Source organism: Mus musculus, chromosome 14 (assembly GCF_000001635.26).
Source record: "Mus musculus strain C57BL/6J chromosome 14, GRCm38.p6 C57BL/6J".
Classification (NCBI taxonomy): Eukaryota; Metazoa; Chordata; class Mammalia; order Rodentia; family Muridae; genus Mus; species Mus musculus.
This window is the reverse complement of record NC_000080.6, coordinates 4,762,014-4,785,139: the sequence shown is the minus strand read 5'-3', so window position 1 is coordinate 4,785,139 and position 23,126 is coordinate 4,762,014. Positions and strand designations below refer to the sequence as shown.

At 42.1% G+C, this 23,126-nt stretch overlaps 2 protein-coding genes across 3 annotated transcripts in view; one reads left to right on the top strand and one right to left on the bottom strand.

Moving 5' to 3' along the window:
* The window catches only part of Gm26650 (predicted gene, 26650), a 180,548-nt gene that overhangs the window by 145,308 nt on the left and 12,114 nt on the right, over nt 1-23,126 (top strand). The window contains exons 3-4 of one of the 2 annotated variants that reach the window (XM_011244814.3): nt 17,719-17,909; nt 20,608-20,671. In XM_011244814.3, the coding sequence (XP_011243116.1) occupies nt 17,719-17,909; nt 20,608-20,649 (233 nt within the window). In that variant the 3' untranslated portion in view covers nt 20,650-20,671. Of the gene's footprint in view, nt 1-17,718; nt 17,910-20,607; nt 20,672-23,126 lie in introns of those variants that run through there. The other variant, XM_011244815.3, reaches the window with a different exon arrangement.
* Gm9602 (predicted gene 9602) lies at nt 1,424-8,723 on the bottom strand. Its single transcript, XM_006518194.4, has 5 exons — nt 8,594-8,723; nt 7,698-7,860; nt 6,606-6,737; nt 5,748-5,931; nt 1,424-1,510 (listed from the first exon to the last, which is right to left on the bottom strand). Exons 1-5 carry the CDS (start codon nt 8,721-8,723, stop codon nt 1,502-1,504), a joined length of 618 nt encoding a protein of 205 aa, XP_006518257.1. The 3' UTR covers nt 1,424-1,501.

Sequence of the window (23,126 nt, the reverse complement as noted above, 5' to 3'; positions counted from 1 at the left end):
GGAATGCCAGGGCCAGGAAGAGGTAGTGGGTAGGTTGGGAAGCAGGGGTTGGGGGTAGGAAAAAGGGGATCTTCAGAGGGGAAACAAGGAAAGGGTTTAACATTTGAAATGTATTTAAAGAAAATATCAAATAAAAAGGCATTTGTTAGGACTTTATAGGATGATACCTAATTACAATCTTCATCATTTTTGAATGATGTCTTTTGGCAGACACAGGTGAATCATAAAGTAATAAAATAAACTTTGAAGGACCCGCAGAGAAACCTGTCCCCAAAAAGATTGTGGAATTTATTATCTCTACTTGCAGTTTCCAGTGATTGTACATTTGAAGGAAAGCAGAAGCATACACTGCTGTGTTTTCTGACAGCTTTTTATTCCTTTAGATTATGCTTTGATTTAATGAGAGCTATTACAAAAATACTGATGTATTTGCCATTAATGCGTTCAACACCATCATCCACAGGATTTTCACAGTAGATAAATATTTGACAACAAGGATGCAGCATGGGTAAGTTTTCCAACATTAAGTTCCTATCCAGAGAGTTGGACACACTCTCCACACTGAATGTATGATGGACTTTGTAGTTCAGTCTGGCTGTGAAGAAACTATGGAGCCCAGGTCCCATGAAGAATGCAGAGATCCATCTGGGTCTGATATCTGTGGGATTTCATGATCACAACTGAAATAACAGGGATCTTAAGAGTAAAATTTGGAGATCATTGTGTTAGTCCTAAGAATAAATACAATGTACTCAATTGTAACTGAAAGCTGACAGTCAGTATGTACTCTGTTTAGCCTTACCAAAATATCAAATTAATTACAAGAACAAATAAACAACCAATAAATAACAAAACTTCAAATGAAAACAAGAAAAACCAAGTAACTAAACTAATCAAAATTCAAACCAAAATCAAACCACAAAAATGGTGCAAAGCAAAATTCTTAGTCTGCTCATTTTGTAGCACAGACTTACAGCCTGTGGCTGTCCTTGGCGACTTAGCAGAAAAGCAGTTCCTGGAGGTAACAAATTTTGCAGGAGAAATTTAAGCAACACTCTCATTTTGGAGTGTGGGTCTGAAGGATATGGCCTCCCAAGTCAAAGCAGAACACAGGTTGTAGACTTGGATCCAAGGTTTTACAATTTTGTTGACTGATCTCCATGTAATTATTGATGATGACCCATCAGGAAAAGATAAATTTAAACTCTCAGAATCTTCCTGGATGCCCAGCAGCTCTTGATGTGTCTCAGCATTTCTCTGAGTCCCTTTAAATGTGCACTCTTCCTGGGCCAGAGGCTAGATGAAATTAAGGCCTGTTCATACCAAAGAAACAAAATAAAGGAGGAGCATACAGCCCATAACAGCCATGGTTATTAGGGATGAGAGGCAACAGTGGTGTATTTCCTGTGCACACACAGTGCTCCTCCTCCAGCACTTCTCTTTGAGGGAGATCATGTCGTGGTCTGTGCCATGTTCCAGTTTCTGTTGGACTGTTTCACTCTTAGGGAAGCTAGAAAAGAAAAGGCCTGGTAAGCATTTGTCAATTCAGCTGTCCTTCCCAGAAGAGTTCTATTCAGCTGGTGAAACCAACATACCTTTCAGCTGAGATCATACCGTGCATCCCAAGTGTCTTAGAACACCTGAGCTTGGAAATGTTTCTCACCTTTTAAAGACTGCTAGAATCGGAAATATCAGCTACACATTATACTGGAGTTCTAAAAAACACCACATTTCCCCAGTTGTGCAGGTATATTTTACTTAGCAATAACATTGTAGCAATGTCTGAATATGAGTTCAAGAGAGATGTGTGCAACCTAGAAACCATGTGGATTCCTTATGGGGTGGGATCATGCCCTGAACTGAAGTGAAGGCTATGATTATTGTTCCAGTGCAGGAACCTCACAGGGTTCCTCTTGTCAATCCCTCTATCTGCAAATAACCAGAGACACCATACAACACAAAACCCATGGGTACTTCATAGGTCGCAGTATCTGCAAAACTTTGCTAAATAAAAATATTCAAAAGGCCTGGCACTGAACCTTAAAAGTGATGGTCATGAAGAAACAGAAAAACACCCCTGTGACTATTGTAGGTTACACCCTCAAACGCACATAATATTTGTATTTATGCAATACAAGCATATTGTACTGCAGTGACCTGTTTAGTTTCTCGGTTAATACTAATATAAAAATCTCCCAGGACACTTTGGAGGCATAAAAACAAATCTTGAATGGGAAAGGTATTTAGTGGGCATAGCATATAGGCAGCTCAATCAGTGATATGCTTTCCACTCATATACCAGTCTGGGATTCAGGGTTCTTGTCCTATTATCGAATCTGGCTCAGCAAGTTCCCAAGGCTGTGTAGAATAGGTTTGTTTCCCAGCCTAGGGTCACATGTTGGTGATGGACCAGTCTCTTGTTGTTGCTCATTGTTTCAGACTTGTCCCAAAGTAAACAGTTTCTTCCAATAGAATCTCCCTTTTCCATCACCTGACTGACTTGGTGTCCAAAGGTATGAGCCCAGAGTAATAGGAACTGTCTATAACCAGGATGCAAAGGAACATTTTTCTCCCTAGAATGTGACTGTGTCAGAGCTATTTTGAGTAGGATAAGGCTGACAATTTGAAGGACAAAAGCTTGCATGGATTATCGCACACTGAGTTCATGGAAGGGCTGCACCACATAGGGCCTTTTCATCCTTCAGCAGATGGACATCAGGATAGCTTCTCCTTCAGGGCTGCTCTGAGGACCACTACAACCCTGAACGCCCTAAACTCTGTGGATACCTCCTACTTTTTCTGGAAGCACTGGGTCAAAGTGGACTTCTTTTCCACTTTCTGAACATGGCCTCTAACAGACATAACCAATTTTATACTACCAGAACTGTCTGAAGGTCCTCATTTCTCCCAACCCCCACTAAGGCTGATTTTAACTCTGAGAAAATGATGTTGAAGAACAGTCCCGCTGAATGCTACACAGATAAGATAGTGTGAGTACTTTAGATTATCAAGACCCTCAATGGGCTCCTGTAACAGGCCTGGTTTGCTCCATAGCTATGGGAATTCTGCTGGATGCAAGTTCAGCTCCAAGCAACTCAATCTCTCAATGAGTAAAATCCAAGACAAACTACAAGGCAAAGCTTTACTGAGCAGAGGTAGCAGGAAATGCAATGGTGGCAGGCAATGAGGAAAACAACCTGGAATGCTTAAAAGACACAGTGAGCCACCTGACCTTCCAGTGGTTTCACAATTCACCAAGAGCAGAAAAGGGACATAAACACATGGATTTTATACAGCAATGTCCTCCTTACCTCCATATACCATAACTCTTACATTTCCCATAAAAATTTCAATGAGAATCAATTGTTTTTTCTCGAGTTATTAAAAATCTGACCCTACAACAATATTTGTGTCCTTTTTTTCTTTGGAGTTAGGTGAGCATGCAGAATAATTGGACTGCTGTATTTGATATTTCATAGGTTCAAACTAAAACCTCAGAGTGCATTTGTCATTAAATTTGGCTTCTGGAAGACACACACAGCTGCATTTATGCACAATCAAACACACACGAACACACACACACACATTTGTATATACAAGCACCCATATCACAAACACAAAATTACCTTGTATTAAGCAAACACACAACCTTAGTATAAACAAGCTCAGGCAAAGGTGGTCAAAACACACACAGACAAACACACACACCATACAAAAGAAACACAAACATATACAGGACACAATACACACACAGAGACACACAAACACAAATCAATGAAAATATTACTGTTGCCCAGCACATTTCCTGTTGCATGAGCACCTACTAGGACCTCTGATGTGTACGTGTGTAAGGTTCTTAGACTCAGGCAGTCTTTGAGGCCCTCATCTGTAATTAACTCCTTTTCAGAAACTTTTTTTCATGCAGATACTTTCTGGTCCTACAAGGAAGTTACAAGCTCTGCACAGATAACCTGGACAACACAATACCAAATTCCCAAGAAAGAGCTTCCTAAGAAAAGCCGACAGCAAGCCCCATGTTGACTCTCTTGGTCCCCTCACTATACCTACACTGGTTCCTTGGTAGCATCAGAGGAAGACAGTGACTTTTGGTCACTACCCAGGAACTTTTCAACCTATTACAATTCATGTGATATTAAATCTTCCTCAATATCAGTCAGAAGAAAGCTGGTTGAATGACGTGCTGTGACATTTATAAAATGCAGCACTGTGCCAGCTATGAGGGGGAATCTAACCTGAAACAAAGCCATGCCCACGATATAGTTAGCAAAAACAATGTTAGCAGAGTTATGCAGGGTAGGATTCTGTGCATGTTCATGGTGGAGCCAATGAGACAAAACCAAGTCGCCCAGGGAGATAACTCTATGCAGGGAAAGTGAAGAAATCTAACACTTATTTTTAAAATAGCTGTGTCGTTTATCAATTTGTTAAAATAAATAAGAGAGGGGTGCTACCTGAGAGTAGACAGAAGATGCAAAGACTACTGTACAGAACAGAACAGTAAATGTCACGTTTATTGAGAGACCAAGGCTCAAAAAAGTAATATAGAGAATGACTGGACAATTCAGATGACATTGACTGGCCTCCCAACATACCGAGAGAGACACAGGTCGGAAAAGCCATGCATACACAAAAAGAAACACACAGACACACAGTCACAGACACAGACACACACACTCAAGCACACACAGACTTATTCACATAAAATCAAAACTGAGTAGAAAATAATGAGGTATCTGTTATGGTTCAGGACCAAGATAATTCAGACTATGCAGAGGAGTTGTTTCAAGGGAGACCCAATGACTCTGTGATTATTTATAGGAATAAAAGCCACTAGAGTTGCCGGTTCATAGTGGCACACTCCTTTAATCCCAGCACTTGGGAGGCAGAGGCAGGCAGATTTATGAGTTTGAGGCCATTCGGGTCTACAGACTGAGTTCCAGGACAGCCAGTGCTGCACAGAGAATCCCTGTCACAGGGGGTGGAAAAAAAACATCTAACCAAAATCACTAGAGAACACTCTTCTTGGTCAGAATTGGGGGCATATATTAAGAAATTTTTTCATGAAGCCTCAGAAATCACACACCAAACCTGAGCCTGTGAGAAGCCTTTCTGTCATCTCCGGTCATCCAGCCAACTCCAGACTCTCAGGCCGGGAAAGACCACTCCAACAACACTGAAAGAAAATAGGACTGACAAGCTGCTACTCAGGCTCTATCAATGTGAACCAACATATATGAAGCCTGAAGAGACCATTTTGAGATAGAGGGGGAAAGGGGGGAATAGAAAAGCCGCCAAAAGACAGCAATGAAATCCACTTATTTGTCAATTACACTAGGTGTCATCCCTGCAAACTATTTCCTACCTAGAATCTCACAGATCCCTGTAAAGCAAATGAGCTACAGGCCTTTACTTCTTCCTTCAAAGCTCTTGCTATTCTCAACAAGGGCTCCAACACAGCACCCTTCAAACTTAAGGCATGTAGAGTTGTGATGTGTAAACAACCTATCCCCCTTAGTGATTCTAGCAGAGCAGAACATTTGCATGCCAAATATGCAGTTTCTTGAACCAGGCTACCTCCACAGAGAGCCCTGTAGATGATCACATAAACAAACCCTTGGAGGAGACATAGGTGAGTGCCTGGAGAAGTTGGTGGACTGTGATATTGGGATTGTCTATGTTTATGGTTAGACATGAGGGCAATCTGCCTCTGATACACATCTTCCTACCTGCTGTTCCTTTGCACTTGAGGCACAGATGTTCTTGCTGGCCTCCTCACAGAACCTCTTTTCTTCCTCACAGGACACTTGCGTTCCAGCCTGCTCCACCAGCAGCTTTCTGTTCTCATTCAGTAATATCCTTACTTTTTCGTTGAGTTGAGTGCACTCACGGAGAAGGTGGTCCTCCTTAATGCTGATCCACAAAGAAAAATTGGTGATTCCCAGGCAGATTCCATTGCCTTGCCACTCCTACAAGTCCCATGATCCCTTCAAGGGCCTGATCCCCAGAAATCCCGAGAAGAGTCCACAATATACATACCAGAACCAAACAAAGACAAGTCAAATCAAGATACCACCCATATTCCAGAGGACTCAACAAACTTCTAAAAACCCTGACACCAAGAGTGCACCATATACATCACAGAAGAGGACATGTTCCTCATGGTTGATTATAGGTCTGTGGTAACATAAAACCTTCAGCAGGGAGAGGGCTTATCCCCTCTGAGAGTTGTAGAAGACCCAAAAGGTGTACACTCTTTTCATTTTTGTCGGGAATCGTATATCTTTTAATCTGTGGTCAGAAACCTAGAGGTTCAGGGTGTCTGGATATTCCCAGCAAGTTGGAAAAGTTTTCAATGTACAGGATCTTGAATTTGGAAGAATAAAGATTGGAGGGTGTTGGACACTCTTCACACTTAGGACGACTGAGTCCAAGAGGTACAAATCCAAGATCCTTGCCTCAAGGCAGGGTTCCTGGATAAAAAACAGATAGCATAGAACCAGAGCCCTTGCTTTTGTTCAAAGTCCTAACAGGATAGAAGCATTCCTTGCCTAGTTCTGGGGATCTCAGTTGTGTCACTGACTCACCTGTAGGAATAGTTATCTTCTATCAGTTCCTTGGAGTACTGCATGGCACCAATTATGGACTGGGTCATTTTATTCATATCCAACATTGTCTTCTCATGTTGTGATTTAATTATGTTGAATTCAGTGTTCATCCTGTGTTAGGGCATGACCCAAGAAGCAAATAATCTGCTGAATTAAGGATTCAATAATCATGTGCCAACAGGTTATGTCATGGACTACCAAGCCGAGTGCATGCCACATCCTGGCTCATTCACACTGGGTCCCCTTGGTGCTAATTAAACTTACTATCCTGGGTAGAGGACAGCAGAACCAGGGGACCAAATGGAGCTAGCTGACCTTCAAGGGCTTCCCGGACAAGCATGAAGGAATAGACTTCTTTTATGACAATTTTCCACTACACTGTGCCACAGGCATGGGTCCATTAGATATCTGTAATGACTTTCCTCTTGTTTTTAAGGCAGGGATTATCATTCCTTGGTTCCTGTTGTTATTTGAATTCCCAGAGGACACAACTAGTATTTACAGGAGAAAGGCTTTATCACACCTCCTCCCCCAGAAGATTCCTGTGTGACACCAAGGAAACACCAGGAGCAAACTTCCCTGGTGATCACTTTGGACCTCTATGGACTCAACACTCTCAGGACCTGCAAACTGTGCTTCACACAAATCCTCAGACCCCATCAAAGGTCCCAGAGCCCCAGTCCTGAACAAAACACACACACATCTACATTCACACACACAGACACAATTAGAATGCCAAATAAATCCTGTGAGGTGCCATCTCTCAGATTATAATAAACAATATCAGAGTAAAGCCGTGATAGCCTGCAGGCATTGCATTCACACACTGAGAGACAGTAAGTGTGAGCAGGTCCTTCCAGCTGTTTAGAGCAACAATCAGATTGCAAGCACCCCAAGGTCAAGTAAAAAAGAAGATGATAATAAACACACAGCACCTTGTTTATCCAACAATTAAACACCTTTCAGGGCTACTTAATTGAATGATGAGAGATGACAAACTCCATTCATTGAAGGAAATTGGGGTAACAGATGGCAGAATACAGTCAATAGGGTACTGGTCATAATTCCTACCTGTAGTTTAAATCCTCATACATGTAAACATTCAGGATTTCACACATTTCCTTCCTCTCATTGCTGATCTTCCTTATATGCAATTTCAGTTCTTCTACTTTATTTATATTTGATATCTGATTTGTGATGTTGGAATTTTGGGTTGAAGTATTTCTAGCAGACCCTGCAGATAGATAAACACAAATGAATTTGCATACTTGATGGCCCAGGGGCAGGGGAGACCATTCTGAGTCCCAAGAAGAAGATGGAGGGAGAGAAAAGGTAAAGACAGGGTGAATCCCTAAAAGAGCAGAAAAGCTATCTTCAAGCTGGTTTGCTAAGCTATGTTCCTCTTCCTAACCACCATTGTCAGACATATGCCACACTCCCTGTTACAGGCCCCCTTGATTGAAATCTATAAGCTGCCTCAAACATAAAGATATGGGGAACATTGTCAGGTCATATCAGATGTGATGCAGGGAAATCCTGGAGTTCATAGTGCTTAGCACTATCAAGCCCTAATTAATCATGTGTCTTCAAATCCAAAGTGTCTGAGACCTCACCACATGACATGGCCAGGGGAGCATCCTTCTCTGTTCTTTTCATCAGAGACTCAAGTTACCTACAGTAATCTGGAAGATGAAGTGCTTCAACTCCCTTCCATGAAAGGATGCACTGTTATTCTCATAGTGCCCACTCCTGGCATTCTTTGCCACTCAAAATGAAATTAAATAGCTCCCAGAAAAGTAGCTGCAGGTTTGTCAATTCCTGGCTCTGTTAAACTAGTTATCAGAAATTTTTGACTCTTTGTCTGACATTGACAAAGTCCAAGGCTTCAGCTTGTAAGACCTACTCCTGGAAAGCCCAGCTCAAGCCTAACTCTACCAGGAAGTTCCCCAACCTTGCCCAGGACTCACTGTTCCTTCTCCAGAACAATTTCCTTCTTCCTTTTTCTTGAGAAAGGATTCCCTCTTCCTTCTTTTTTGGTCTGGTCTCTCCTTCATCGCCATTCTCTTTCAGACATAGCCTGAGCAGCCTGGAAAACATTCCTGCTGGTGAACCCAGAGCAAACAGAATGGATGAACCACAGGCAGTTGCTGTCACCACAACACAGGTGACAACACAGAAGATTCTAGTTCTATCCTAGATACAAGAGATTCTCCAAGGAAGGCATTACTGATGATGTCACTAGCAACTGCCATGATCTACCTGCTAACTAGTTCTGCCCAGCTTGGTCCTTTTCTGGGGTGCCTCTCCTGGAGCCTCTCATGGACCCGTGGGATCCCCTTTGGCAACCTCTCCTTCCAAAGCTGGAGAATTCTACTGCTTCATTAGATGTCATGTGCTTTTGAGGGGGAACGTTGGTTAGGACTCTGACATGCTTAAGAGATTTTGTTAGCACCCAAATCTCTGGGGACTGTGGATGTAGTAGATGTTTCACAACAATAAATATGCCATCTGAGTCAATTCATGTGACATACACTCCAATTTCCCAGGGTTTTCCTGTCTCACAGAGGCAAATATCTTTTTTTTATATGCTTAATTGTATAAAACCTGGATAATATTTTCTAACTGTGCATTCCTTGATAGTGTGCATTTTTTCCATATATATATATCCATGGGTTTCACAAAATCTCTTATTTACAATCCTATCTTTTACAAGGAAAACTCCCTTTTCTTTGAAACATAGGGGATCAACTCCAGGGCAAATATAAATGGTAAACTTGCTGTCCCATCTTCAAAACATTATCTTGCACATGGTCCTGTTCTCAAATACAACCAGACAATTTAAGTGGGCATCAGAGAGCAAAGGTCATCCCGGACTTTACATTACTACATTGTAGCCTCATTGCAATAACTTCTCCAATATCTGTCTTCCAGAATTGAGAAGTTGAGCAATAAGGATGTTGCTGGTTGTACCGTGATACTGTACTCACAGCAAGTATAAGACTCAGGAGGTAGGGCAGGGAGTGCAATGGCCTGAGTTGAAATGAAACCTCAATTTTAATGTGTCTATAAGTTCAGGATGCTGTCCCTTGACATTATCATCTCTGGCTTCTGTGTTCTTATGCTGGGTCTGCTGAATCTGTGCTATAATGCCCGCTAACCTCACAGATAAAGAGTGAAAAACTACGTATGTCTTCGTTGGGAAACCATCTGAATTTCACTCCCTTCTTGAGCCAAACAATATCAATTTGCAGAGCTCAAAAATCACGGGGAGAAAAAAAAATCACGGGGAGATAGGTGATAGCTTCAAAGTTGAGGGCTTTTTCTTCCAATTAGGGCGCATATTTTTTTCAATGTCATTTTTCCTTTTCTCTTTCACTGAGGGTAGCTTGTGTGTTTGCTGGCCTAACGGGTCCTGGATCCAACAACAAGGGGCTCACTCTATACAGGATCAATTTTACCAAGAAAAGGCTTGTTGCAGAATCATGCCATGGCACCAACAAGGTCAACTACACTGTCTTAGGTCCAGCTGACCTGGTATAGGACAGAAGACCTGAGCTATCTGGGGAAAGGAAGCAGCATGCAGTGTCACACAGCTCTCTCTGATGCAACTGCTAGAACTAGAATAGGGATGTTTGTTTGTTTGTTTGTTTATTATTAATACATTAAAAATAGGGTAGAGTTGTTACATGGCTCTAATCCCAGCACTTAGAAGGTTTTTAAACAATTGTTTTTGTTAGTATTCATGATGTTTCTATTGGTTTTGTTTTGAACTCACCCAGCTATTTGCACTGGACACAGAAAATTAAGCGCATTCTCTGTACAGTCCTATCACTCATTTTAATCAGTGATTTTACTCTTAGCAACCACTCCTCAGATGATCTAATTTCTCATTTTCAAATTAGTAAAACAGTCATAAAGACATTTGTTAACTTGTATGTTCTCATGTAACCAATTCATCATGACTGTAGTGTGGCATTCCAATCTTTGGAATACCCAAGCTTCTATTTTTGAAATGACAGGCCTCTGTGGAAGACTCCATTAGCTGGCAGAGGGCCTGGAATGGCTGCCGCCTAAAGGCCAAGGCTGCCCCTCCAGTGTCTCTGGAACCTGAGGCAGAGCTCAGCCAACAACACAGGAACACTTGTCCACAGCTGGTTCAGTACTGTATTTTGGATGGGCCCTGAAACCTGGATGAACAGAGGTCTCTAGAGGCCTGGTGAAGGTGAGCACGAACACTTAGACTTGAGGAGAATAATGGATCTTTGGGATGCACGTCTTTCTTTTTTATTTATCTTTGCTATGTCATAGTTTATGTCAATAAAAAAGGCACCCTACTTTACAACATCTAGTCTCTCTGTGTGTTAAAGTGATTGCCATTGTATGCACACTAGAATTACTAGAACAATACATTTTGTCCCATTTTGTTAAATAATTAAATATTTTTGTATTGATATCTTTTTACTTACTCACTTTACACTCTGCTTTTTGCCCCCTGACACCCATATTCTTTCCCCAATATTGCTGGCCGCTTCTTTTCTGAAGGAATATGGGGCAACTATCTCAGGTCATCCCATCTCCTACCAAAGCTAAGTGACCCTGTCCTGGAGAAAGGTGCTGAGGGTGCTGGTAATGAATGACTTCTGCTTGGATTTCTTCTTGCTCCACTTGGCTGGCTTTGAGCAGTTCTTGCAGAACTGTCCTTGAACTTGGTACTTCGTCCTGGTGGTCCATATGAAGCACTTGTTTTATTTATGTTCTTGAGAGTATTCTTCCATCAAACCTACTCCCACTAGTATATTAACAATGACAAAGGAAATGAGATATGAGACATCTATTCCAGGAGTTTCCAATTGTTCTCAGACCAGCAGTAGAGAAGCCCACAAAGCTGGCAAAGGTAAGTGAGGTCACACAGGTACCTTAGAGCATACTGCTGTTTTCCTGCTGCTTTCCTAAAGAATGTTCTAGAGGATTATCATATCTAGACTCCCATAGATTCGTGTGCACTGGACACCAAAGGGCTCAACATACTTTGCTTTTGTCACTCAGCTTCCTCAAGTATAAAAAGTCCCCCAATTTAGAGGGATTTGAAGGTATAAATAAGTCCCAGTGGATAGAGGTTCCTCAAAAAATGTGTAAGAACAAAGAACTGCTTTAGAATCAGAGAGACCAAATGCTTACCAAGAGCAAAATCATAGCTCAATAAATAAGAAAATCTGAGTAATAAGCCATCAAGTGAAAACTGAAAGTTGCAGGCCATTCACCAGTAAGGTTGGTACATGGCCTTCAAGTAGATCTATGTGGGAATTTCTGAGGAACCTCCATATTGATTTCCATAGTTGTCATAGCAGTTTGCAGTCCTACCAGAAATGGAAGAATGTTCCTGTTTCTTTAAATTCTGACCATGTGTTTTCACAGAAGTTTTTGATCTTGGCATTCTTCAATAGAAAGTATACTGCTGGACACCAACCTCAGGGTCATTTTGGTTTTATTCCCTGAAGATTAAGGACGTTGCACACTTCTTCAGTGCTCTCAGCCATTCAAGATTCATTGTGAATTTTTTGTGTAGTTCTATACCCCATTTTTAGATGGTGTTCTTAGCTCTTATGGTGGTTAGCTACTTGAATTCTTTATATATTTTGTATATTAGCCGTGCATTGGATGGGGAGTTGGTAATCATTATTTCCGAATATGTAGCTTGCCAATTTGTCCTATTGGCTATGCCCCTTGTCTTATAGAATCTTTTCAGTTTCTTGTGGCCCATTTATAAATTTTGATGTTAGAACCTGAGCTATTGGAGTTCTGTTTATGATATTTATCCCCATTCCCATGAGTTTGAGGCTCTTTCCTGCTTTCTCTTCCATTAGATTCAGTGGGGATTTGGCTGCACTGATGAATCTGCCTTTAGTTTTAGCTTCAATAGCTGCTTGGCTGGACTTTTTGGTCCTTGAGTTCATAAGCCTTCTGCTTTGGTGTGGAAATTCTGGAGTTGCTTGAGACCATTCTGATCATCACCCCTAAAAGAGAGAGAAGCCTTGCATATTATCAGGTTTATTCTGGCCAAAATGCAGAAGAGTATATTTCTCTTGTCCTATTTTGAAAGGACAGCTGACTATCTCTCTGATGCTTATTTTCTGGATGGAAAGACTTCCTATGCAATAGGTCTGCAGTGTCAAAGACATATAGGTTAAAATACTCATAGATGTTTTATGTTTCACCACTCAACCAAGGCATACTATGCTTTCTCTTCTCTCTTCTGTCTTCTCTCTCCTCTCTTCTTTCTCCTCCCTCCTCCCTTCTCCCTTCTTCCCTTCTCCCTCCCTTATTCGCATTCTCTCTCTCTCTCTCTCTCTCTCTCTCTCTCTCTCTCTCTCTCTCTCTCTCTCTCTCTCTCTTTCTTCCTCTATCTCCCTCTCTCCCTCTCTCCTGATGGAGCCTAAACTTTGATGGCCTGATTTCTCCTATTCAGAGAGAAAAACAAAAGATTCCTTGGAGATTCATGTGGAGAAAAGGGATTTTCTGGGACTTCCTGCCGTTCTCTCTGTGAGGGTGTGAAATTAAGTTAATCAGATACATTTGGATACATATTAGTTTTATTTAGCGTTATTCTGGCTAAGTCTTGAGCCTAAAGGAGATACTTGCTAGCATAGTAAGTTTCTTGGTTTTCTTTGTTGCTAGCTTTGGAATATAGTCCAGTGTTAGTGAATATAGGCATAATTTAAATTTTAGCCCAAAAAGTATTTGGGGAATTGGGTGTGGTGCTGCACACCTGTATTCACAACAACTAGGTGAGGAAAGAGGGCCCAGATTGGGGAGCCAGCATAAGCTACATATTGAGACTCTGGATCCAGAGGCAGAAGAAAAAAATGGGGGCTGGGATGTAGATCTGGGGCAGAGCATATGCCAGTACAAGGCTTGCCCTAGCATCACTAAAGTAAATAAGTAAGGAGAATCAAAGTGTTTTGCTGTTGAGAATGAGCGATTGGAAGATATTTAGCAAAGCAGTCCTTAATCTTGGGTGGGAGTGGGTAGCAGATAGGTAGTTAGAATTGGAGCTCAGTTTAAAAATGTGGGAGTATTTATAAAATACCTTAAGTGGAGAGAGGCTTGACTAAACCTCATTGCCTAAAATTGGTTTTTATTTTCAAATGGTTCTGTACCTGTTGGCATTAGCTGTTGGCAGTATACCAGTTAATAGTCCAGAATTAATGGACACTTAGAAAGAGAAGTGTTTCAAAGCAAAAAGGCCACAATACAAGCTAGAGGTTGTACAGTTCCCCTTTCTGCTTGGATGGTGAGAGTCTTTGGCTATGTGGGCTAGGACCACAGAAGTTCCTGTAATCGACAGCACTGTTGCTCACAGAATGTTTTTTTTTTTTTTTTTTTATCTGGGTATCAACTAAGAAAATTGACACAGGGCAAATTTTTTGAATGTGAAGTTCTGAGTATGGAATACAAATTGATTGCGGAGTCAGTTTCATATTGCTGCCAGGGCAGCCTTCCAGTCTGTGCTGGTTCCATCTGTAGTCCTTTGGCTCTACACTGATCAGGAACATGAGCCCTGCACCATGGCTTCTCAAGTACCCACTCATGGTTTTCAAGATATGACACATAACTCTTAAGTTCTATCACAATTGAAGGTAAAACCGTAGGACATGGGATTATACACTTTAAGTGACTCATGATTCTGCTTGTGAGCAATTGATTAGTTCAGAATAATTGTAAGTACTAATAGAGTGTTCATAAAGTTTTAATCAGCTTTGATGTCTCTTGTACTTTGGAGGTGTGGTATGGCACCTTATTAGGGAGAAAACTGACTGGGGGTTCAGCTTTACTCCTTTCTGTTTAACCCTGACTGTAGCATCTATACACTGTATGGCAAGGACTCTTTCTTGCTTTTGTTTGTTTGTTTGTTTGTTTGAAACAATATCTTGCTGTGTAGCTCTTGCAGGCCTGTTACAATGTAACCCACACTGGCTTCCATTCTTGGCAGCACTCATACCTTAAACTCCAACATGTAAGCTTTCAACAAGATTAGTGATATGTTCTACATGGAAGTTTCATTGTATAGCCCAGGCTGGCCTCTGCCTCTGGAATTCTGTAACCAAAGGTGTGCTCTATAATGGCTCACCAATGGAGATCTCAAAGTAACAGTAATAAAAAGGAATTCGTGAGCAGCAGGGGAGAAATATTTGAAAATCTAAAACACTAAAGAAAGTCAAGGAACTTTTTATGAACCAAATGAGACAATATGCTATGTATTTGAAATTGTAGTAGGCATTTTGAGAAATAGATTTTGATGCAGGAGACCTGCCATAAATTCCAAGTCAGATTGGGCCTGAGGTATGCTAGGGGACTCCCTCAAAACAAAGAAACACACTGAACAAAGAAAAGACAAGTGGATGTCCCTTAGGTCAGAGAACCACTGTGAAAGCTTTGAACTAGGAGAAGCAGTTAGTAGGTCAGATACTATTTTAAATTGGGGATTCCTTGAAAGTTTCTCAGAAGCCATGATCTTTCACCAGGGTTTTCCCCTGAGCTGCCTTTAGTGGGAAATGAGGCAGCTTTCCTTTCTTTGCCTACACAGTATTTCCACCCATCCTGGGTTTCCTCTACAGCTGCAGATGCTGTAGAGTTGCAGTCATTTACTTAGCAGGAACCAGCTTAGACTGGCTTTGCTTTTCAAAGTTACAGGCCTTAGGAGCTGGCTACTGAATTCTGTGTTGATCAGAGCGGGCTGCAAAGCTAGGTTTTTATAAGTAAGATACCTGCACTTTAAGGAATTAATTGCCTGGCTCCTGGATGTGAAGCTGTGCAATGTGTCTTTAAGCAATCAGCATCCTTTGAAAGAGTAATAAATGGAACCCGTATTCTTCACCAAATAGGCATGGGCCTTAGACCACCTTTCACTTCAGACACCCTTGACTGGATTCTGGGACATGTTGCTATATAAAACCTGAAAGTACGGCTTTTGAGATGGCTCAATGGGGAAGGGCACTGACTGTTCTTCCAAAGGTCCTGAGTTCAAATCCCAGTAACCACATGGTGGCTCAAAGCCATCCCTAACGAGATCTGACTTCCTCTTCTGATATGTCTGAAGACAGCTACAGTGTACTTACATATAATAAATAAATAAATCTTAAAAAAAAACCTGAAAGTTTAATGTGTGGGTTGAAATACAGGATAGCTGCCAAAGTGACCTTTCACTATATAGAGTGTGGGGAAGAGAACATTAGAATCATAATCACATTTTGGTCCCAGCTTGTGCCCTCTGTCTTCTTTACATTAAAAGGAAAAGTCTGAACTGTGTTAGGCCTTTTACTAGGGGTCTTTGTCTTGACTTGTCTGTGACCAAATAGTCAGACTAAGACAAAGGTCACTAAAAGGGCATTATTTAGGTTTTGGCGGTGTATGGGCCTTCTGTACTCTAGGCACTGATCTGGATCTCTGGCCAAGGCCATTTAATGCTATTGTATCTTAGAAAGTTCTCCACAGTGTGTACTTGTAGGTACAGAAGTTCATATTATAGGGCCAGAAGGACTTTTGAAGTCCATTTCAGCCCATGTTTTCCCTCGCTAAAGGGAATAACTGAAGAACAAGAGAGGCTGTCTCTTGAGCCTTGTGTTTGAGAAACATGGCACCACTCTCTTGCTGAATGACCAAAAGGGATTTCCCTTTTTCAGTGTAGTTAAAATCTCTTAGAGCTGGCAGCAGATCATTGCTGGGCTTAAGGTTGCACCTGAAACCTGAAAGAATCAAAACCCCAAATCTTAGTTTCCAGGAATTTTCAAGGTCAAGGCTAAGTGACAAACTAGGGGAGGAACCTGAAGGGCTAAAAGAATTGATCTACTGAAGAGAGCACCCCACCCCAAGTCGGTAGGGACTTCACCATTGGAAAATCACTAACAGCACTGTGAAGTTTTCTAAGGTGGACAGCAGGAAGCCTGTCCTTTTCCTACCCTCTCCCTCAGCCCCTCTTCCCCCACCTGTGTAGGATTTTGAGGTCGAAAGTGCATTGTGCACTGCTGCTGCAAGGTAGCTCTTCCCTGTGGCTGTGCTGAAGCAGCTGGTCAGGGAAGCCTGGGAGCTGAGGCTCCAGCCTGTGGATTCTCTTTCCTCAGACTTTATTCTGGACCAGGGAGTGGTGTTCTCTCCTGTGGGTGTGTGTATATATATTCTTTACTTTATACTTTGTTCACGTAGTTCGGTGCATTCTTCCAGGCATTCTGGATGGGCGCTTTAGCCTAGACATTTATTTCAGCATATTGTCATCTTGGGCTGCATGCATGTCCTCTCTTGTTTCTGAGTCCTCACCATGCCCTTCCCAGCTTCCTGTTAGCCAAAGGGAATCGCTCTTTCTGAACCAAAAGCTCTCAGAGCAGAGCTGAACCTCCCAGAAAATGCTCTTCTCTACCTAATGCGCCAGATGGGGGTGGGCCCGAAACTAAACAGCACTGTAGAGGTGGCCTAAAGGACCGGAACCCCCAGGCAGAGGTGCGGAGGTAAGGTCCTAGCAATGGTGCTGAGTGAGGGTCCATGAGACCGAGTTCTTCTCCTGTGCAGAGGGAACTTTTACTTAGCTGGAATGGTACCTTGTGGTCCGAGTATGTGGAGGGATTCGGGGTTCAGAGAGCACCCCAGAACATAGGAGATAGCTCCATGTCCCCCTTTCCCTCAGGAGCCTTCTCCTCACTCCTGCTGCCTAGAACAAGGGGAGGAGGATCTCCTCTGCCTGGCCTGCTGCATCATGCCCCTGCCTATCTCTACTCTCCATTCCCTCTGAGCCCTCCATACCCTAGGAGGAGTAAGAGGGAGATCATTTGAGGCTTATCTCTACATCTGTCATCTCATTCTGGTGCTGATCATATCCTGGGTCAGCAAAACCAGAACATCCCAAGGCTGGGTGCCCAGGCATGAAGTGCACAGAGGACCCAAGAGGTCTAGGCAGGAGACACTTGTGATCCAGGGTCCCGGGTCCAGGGTGCTGCGCAGAGGGGATCATGGAAGATGGTGCTAGCTAGGAGCAGGGCTCAGACTTTCAGGCAGAGCCCAGCAGCTGACCATAGCCCCTCGGGGCACTGCTGTGTCCCTGCAGGAATCAGAGAGGATGCCTGGGCCTGCAGCCAGCACCACCCTCAAGGCCTTGCAGGAGGAGCTGTCCCTGGGGCCAGAGAGTTTTCCACTGCTGCAGGACCTGGAGAGGATTCGTTCGAGAGTGAATCGGAGCATGAGGGGCCCCAGAAGCTGATCCGTAAAGTGTCCACCTCTGGACAGATGGGGACCAAGGTAAGGCTTGGCCGGGGACCTATGAGAGGGCTTTGGGCAGAGGGAATGCTCTGGGAGGTCTCTTCAATTGGTATCAGGAGGAGGGGTGCGGGGGCACGGCCTGGATGGGGCGTTGCCTCGCACAGAGGACTGGAAAGTGCTCTAGAGATTCCTGAGTTGGGTTTAAGAGATATCTAGGGTGTGTTCTGGAACACTTGTCTAGCCATCATAACAATTGTCTTGGAGCACAGTTAAATCCGGGTGGCAAGTTCCAACTTAGGAAACTTAAAAGGAGTTTGGTTATTCACCCATGTGCTGCATGCTATGGAAGCCCTGTGGGAAGCTGTATTCTGCCAGCCACTGTGCTTTCCCACCCACAGCAAGATGCTTGAGCCTCTCAGTCAGTTTCTCTGGTGTGCTGTGCCCACAGGCTGCCTAGGCTTCTGTGTTGCAGGTTCCCTCAAAGTGTAGGGCTCAGACATCCATGGTGGTTCATCACAAGTTAACTTCTTTAGGGTATTTCAGGGTGTGGTAGTGCTTTTGTGGCATTTTTGTGCTGATTAATCTCAAAGTTGAGCTTTCCTTTAATAATGAAGTCAGAGGCTACTGGATGTTAAGGGACTTAGATATTCTAACGTTCTTATGATTTAGAAGTCTTCAACACGTAGTCTGTTGTTAGTGGAGGAGTTAAAACAAGATTTTGAGGAGGGAAATGATTAAATTAGTGGATGCTCCCTCTAGTAACAGATTTGCAAAAGCAATTCATCTACAGTCATTTCATGACAATTAACTGCCTAAGGCTTATGGGAGTCTTACATGGAAACAGTTTGGATTAGTGTTTGTTTGAGCGTGTGCTGGCATCTAAAATTCAGTAGATGTATACATGACAATGACTTCAGTTACCAGAGTCAAAGGTTGCTTCAGCCATGTTTACTCAGACATCTTGGAACTACTGTTTAATGGAGACAGATTTGAATTTCATAGCATTTGTAATTTTTCTGAATTTTGATTTTTTTGAAAACTAAAGCTAACCATACTTTTAACTTGTGAAAACTTATTCAAACAAAACAAAACAAAACAAACAAACCAAAAAACCCAAAAACCTGGACAGGCGTTGGTGGCACACGCCTTTAATCCCAGCACTCCTGAGGCAGAGGCAGGCAGATTTCTGAGTTCAAGACTGGTCTACAAAGTGAGTTTCAGGACAGCCAGGGCTATACAGAGAAACCCTGTCTCAGAAAAAAAAACAAAACACAACAAAACAAACAAACAAACCTGAAAAAGTGAGTTAAAGAGAAAAATGGCAGGTTTCAAAAATGGCACATCATATACTTATATGCAATGGTCAAAATTCCATGCCTATTAATACCAATATCAGCTAGTAAGATTCATGCCATTTGAAAAAAATTAGGGATGGTAGAAGTTGAACTGAGGAAGTAAGATTGAACAAAAAATTTGATAGAGGGCACTCTTAAGTTGTGGGCTTAATGAACTTGAAAGATTGTATTGTTTACTTTTTGGATAAAGCATGTTTATGAAGACTACAATAAATCTAAGAAAATGTTTTTGTTTGTTTGTTTTTTGTTGTTGTTGTTGTTTTTCGAGACAGGGTTTCTCTGTATAGCCCTGGCTGTCCAGGAACTCACTTTGTAGACAAGGCTGGCCACAAACTCAGAAATCTGCCTGTCTCTAACTCCCGAGTGCTGGGATTAAAGGTATTTGGGTTTTTTATTGTTTTTTTGTTTTTTTGTTTTTTGTTTTTGTTTTGTTTTTTTTTTTTGGCTGTTTGTTTGTTTTCTGTTTGACTTTCTGACAAACATTTGCCACGATTATGGCTAATTATCAAACTTTGGAATACTGCTTCTGATATTCATATCAGAATATCAGGAAATCTGCATTTTACACTGGCTCATATGTCAGTATTTATAAAAAATGGATTTGTGCTCAAACATCTGAAGTCAGAGTATTAAGTTGCTAAGACTAATGGGCCTCTGCCTCACAGCCCACCTCCTGCAGTCTAGGCTGTAACTTGTGCTGTGGTGCCCATCACTGTGGCACTCCAGGCTGTACCTTGTGCTGTGGTGCCCATCATGGTGGCTCTTAGCTCACATACTGCTCCTGAGAGGAGAAGGTGAGGTCTGTGGAGGAGGTAATTTAAGTAGAGCTACTAAAGGTAACAGTGGGTTCCTAGTCTTTGGGAATTATCCAGGTAAGAAGAGAAGCACCCTTAGGAGAATGAAGATATTTCCTCATCTTCTCCCTAGGAGTATAAGGTGAGAGAGGCTTGAATAGAGGCGCAGGCCCCAGATTTGGCTAAGGATTAGTTGGTTTTGAGGCCTCACTAACAGTGTTTTCTCAGTCATCCTGAAGATACATCAAGACCCTCTAAGTATGATGGGTTAGGATTACTAATAGTGTGTTTAGTTCTGCATTCACACACTTATACATACAACATGCTTACATATACATGTGTAAATGTGCTCCTGATAGCGTAGTGTAGGTAGGCATATGGCCCATAGGTAAGTGTGTTGTTCATAGAACTTGAAAATATTTGAGGGGAGGAGCAAGGACTCGGTCTGTAAGGTGCTTGCTGTGTTAAGTGGAGGAACTGAGGCACATCCCCAATACTCATGTGTCTTTGTTGCCTTTTTGTTGCTGTGATAAAAATACCTTGACCAGGAGAGCTTATAGAAGATTGTTTTGGGGCTTTTACTTCCAGAAGCATAAGAGGTCATCCTGGTGTGGAGGCATGGCTGCATGAGGCAGGCATAGCAGTAGAAGCAGGAAGCTGCAGCATGATGCACTGAAGGCCTGGAACAGAGAGAGCCAACTGAGAGCAGTGTGAAGCTTTAAATTCCCAGACCCTGCCCCCCCCCAAGTGAGGTACTTCCTCCAGAAAGAAACTCCTAATCTTTCCCAAATAATGCCACTGACTGAGGACCAAGTGTTTACATTCCATAGACTGGGGGCATGCTTGTGTGGAGTGGGGTTAGGGAGGGGTCAGGGATGGGGGCAGTCATTCTTATTCAGAGCCCTCTACCACATTTCATAAAAGACAGGTGCTGGGGAGGCATTCACAGGAGGATCCCCATGAGTTGTTGGCCAAGCCAATCAGAGATTCAGGTTTAAGGATCAACCTTGTCCAAAAATTAAAGAGCAAAGTGACTAAAGAAGACAGCTGCAGGTCATAGTGATGCCCGCCTTTAATCCCAGCACTTGGGAGGCAGAGGCAGGTGGATTTCTGAGTTGAGGCCAGCCTGGTCTACAAAGTAAGTTCCAGGAAAGCCAGGGCTACACAGAAGAAGAAGAAGAAGAAGAAGAAGAAGAAGAAGAAGAAGAAGAAGAAGAAGAAGAAGAAGAAGAAGACAGCTGCCCTTGACCTCATCAAATATTTTCTTGTGACATGTACGCGAGAGCACGGGCACACACACACACACACACACACACACACACACACACACACACACAAATATCTTTCCATGAATGACTGCATAGTTATGAAATACTTGCAATGTGAATATTATCATTAGAACAAGCCCACTCACTTTAGTTCCCATTGAAGATCTCCGGGGTCATTCCCCTGTTTGGCAGGCAGTGAACAGTGCAGAACAGTTTGGGCTGGGGAGGCAGCTCACTGGTAGACTGCTTTGCTAGCATGCATGAAGCTCTGGATTTAGTTCCCAGTATTGCATAGAAACAAGGTGCAGTGTCACTCACCTGGAATTCTAATGCTCAGGACATAGAGGCAGGGGATCAGTGCTGCAAGGCTCTCCTCATTTACAAAGGGAGTCCCAGGCCAGCCTGGGCTACATCAAACTCTGTCTCAAAACCAAACTAACAAAAGGCCAGAGTTTAAGTAATTAACCTTGTTTGAAATACTTTTTGTAAATATTTCATGATACACTAAAATATTTGCATACTAAAATGGACATTGCATTACTTGAGACATTTGAAAAGTGTCTAGGTATTTTCTTAATTGAAAATATTTTAAAAGCTGGCAATGGGTATTTTAATTATACTGCTCAGAAGGCTGAGGCAAGAGGATGGTAAATTTGACTATAGCCTGGCCTATCTTGTAAGGCCCTATCTCAAAACAACAATAAGACATGTATGTAGTCAGACATACTGTCTTAGTTAGGGTTTCATTTCTATGAAGAGACACCTTGACCAAGGCAACAGAGGGAGAGCATTTAATTGGGGCTGGCTTACAGGTTCAGAGGTTCAGTCCATTATCATCAAGGTAGGAGCATGGCAGTATCCAGGCAGGCATGGTATAGGAATATTTGAGAATTCCACATCTTGTTCCAAAGTCAAGCAGGAGAAGACTAGCATCCAGGCAGCTAGGAGGAGAGTCTACAAGCCCACCCCTACACTGTCACACTTCTTCCAATAAGGCCATGCCTTCTTTAACAAGGCCACACCTCCTAATAGTGCCACTCCCTGGGCCAAGCATATTCAAACCCACACATACTAACAATACAAGAGGCTACGGGAAAGGATTCTAGCCATGAGAGAAATCCCATCTTCCACTGATCTCTGGTTTCCTCTCAGAGGCAATCGTAAGTGATGTTTTCTTGAGGTGCTTCCAGAAAAACTCTATGCACTTACAAGTGTTATATATTATTTATATACAACATACATGTAAGAATATATATATATATATATATATATATATATATACATATATATATATATATATATATATATATATATATATATATATATACATATATATATATACATATATAAACACACACACACACACACACACATATATATATATATATATATATATATATGTATGTATATATATATATATATATGCATTTATACATTTTTTAAGATAACCAAATAACATGGTATATACCTATAGTCCCAGCACCAGGGAAACTGATGCAGGAGGATTGCCTAATGATCAAGGCTAACCTGAGTGGCATAGTGAGACCCTCTCTCAAAAAATAGACATTTAGAAAATATCACTGTCTATTTTTATATTTGTAGATATTTCTACACACATACAATGTGTATATATTCTGTTTAAAAACTGCTACTAGGACTATTCCCTAATGGCCTTCTGTATATTTACTTCCTTCTTTTTAGTGACAGTAGGCCATTCAGATGAGCTGTGCCAAATTGCTTTCAGCAGTTCAAAGTTGGCAAAGTGTAGACAGTTTCATTTGGTTGAAATAACACAGTACGAGATCATTTAATTAATCAGTTTAGTGAAAGGAAATTGGT

Excerpts from the sequence above, each read along its gene's own strand:
- Gm9602 (XM_006518194.4), bottom strand. The coding sequence starts at position 8,723 with ATGTTTTCCAGGCTGCTCAGGCTATGTCTGAAAGAGAATGGCGATGAA. Across the intron at positions 6,738-7,697 it reads TATGAGGATTTAAACTACAG|GATGAACACTGAATTCAACA; the intron begins GTAGGAATTATG and ends GCCCTAACACAG. Across the intron at positions 5,932-6,605 it reads GAAGATAACTATTCCTACAG|CATTAAGGAGGACCACCTTC; the intron begins GTGAGTCAGTGA and ends TTTGTGGATCAG.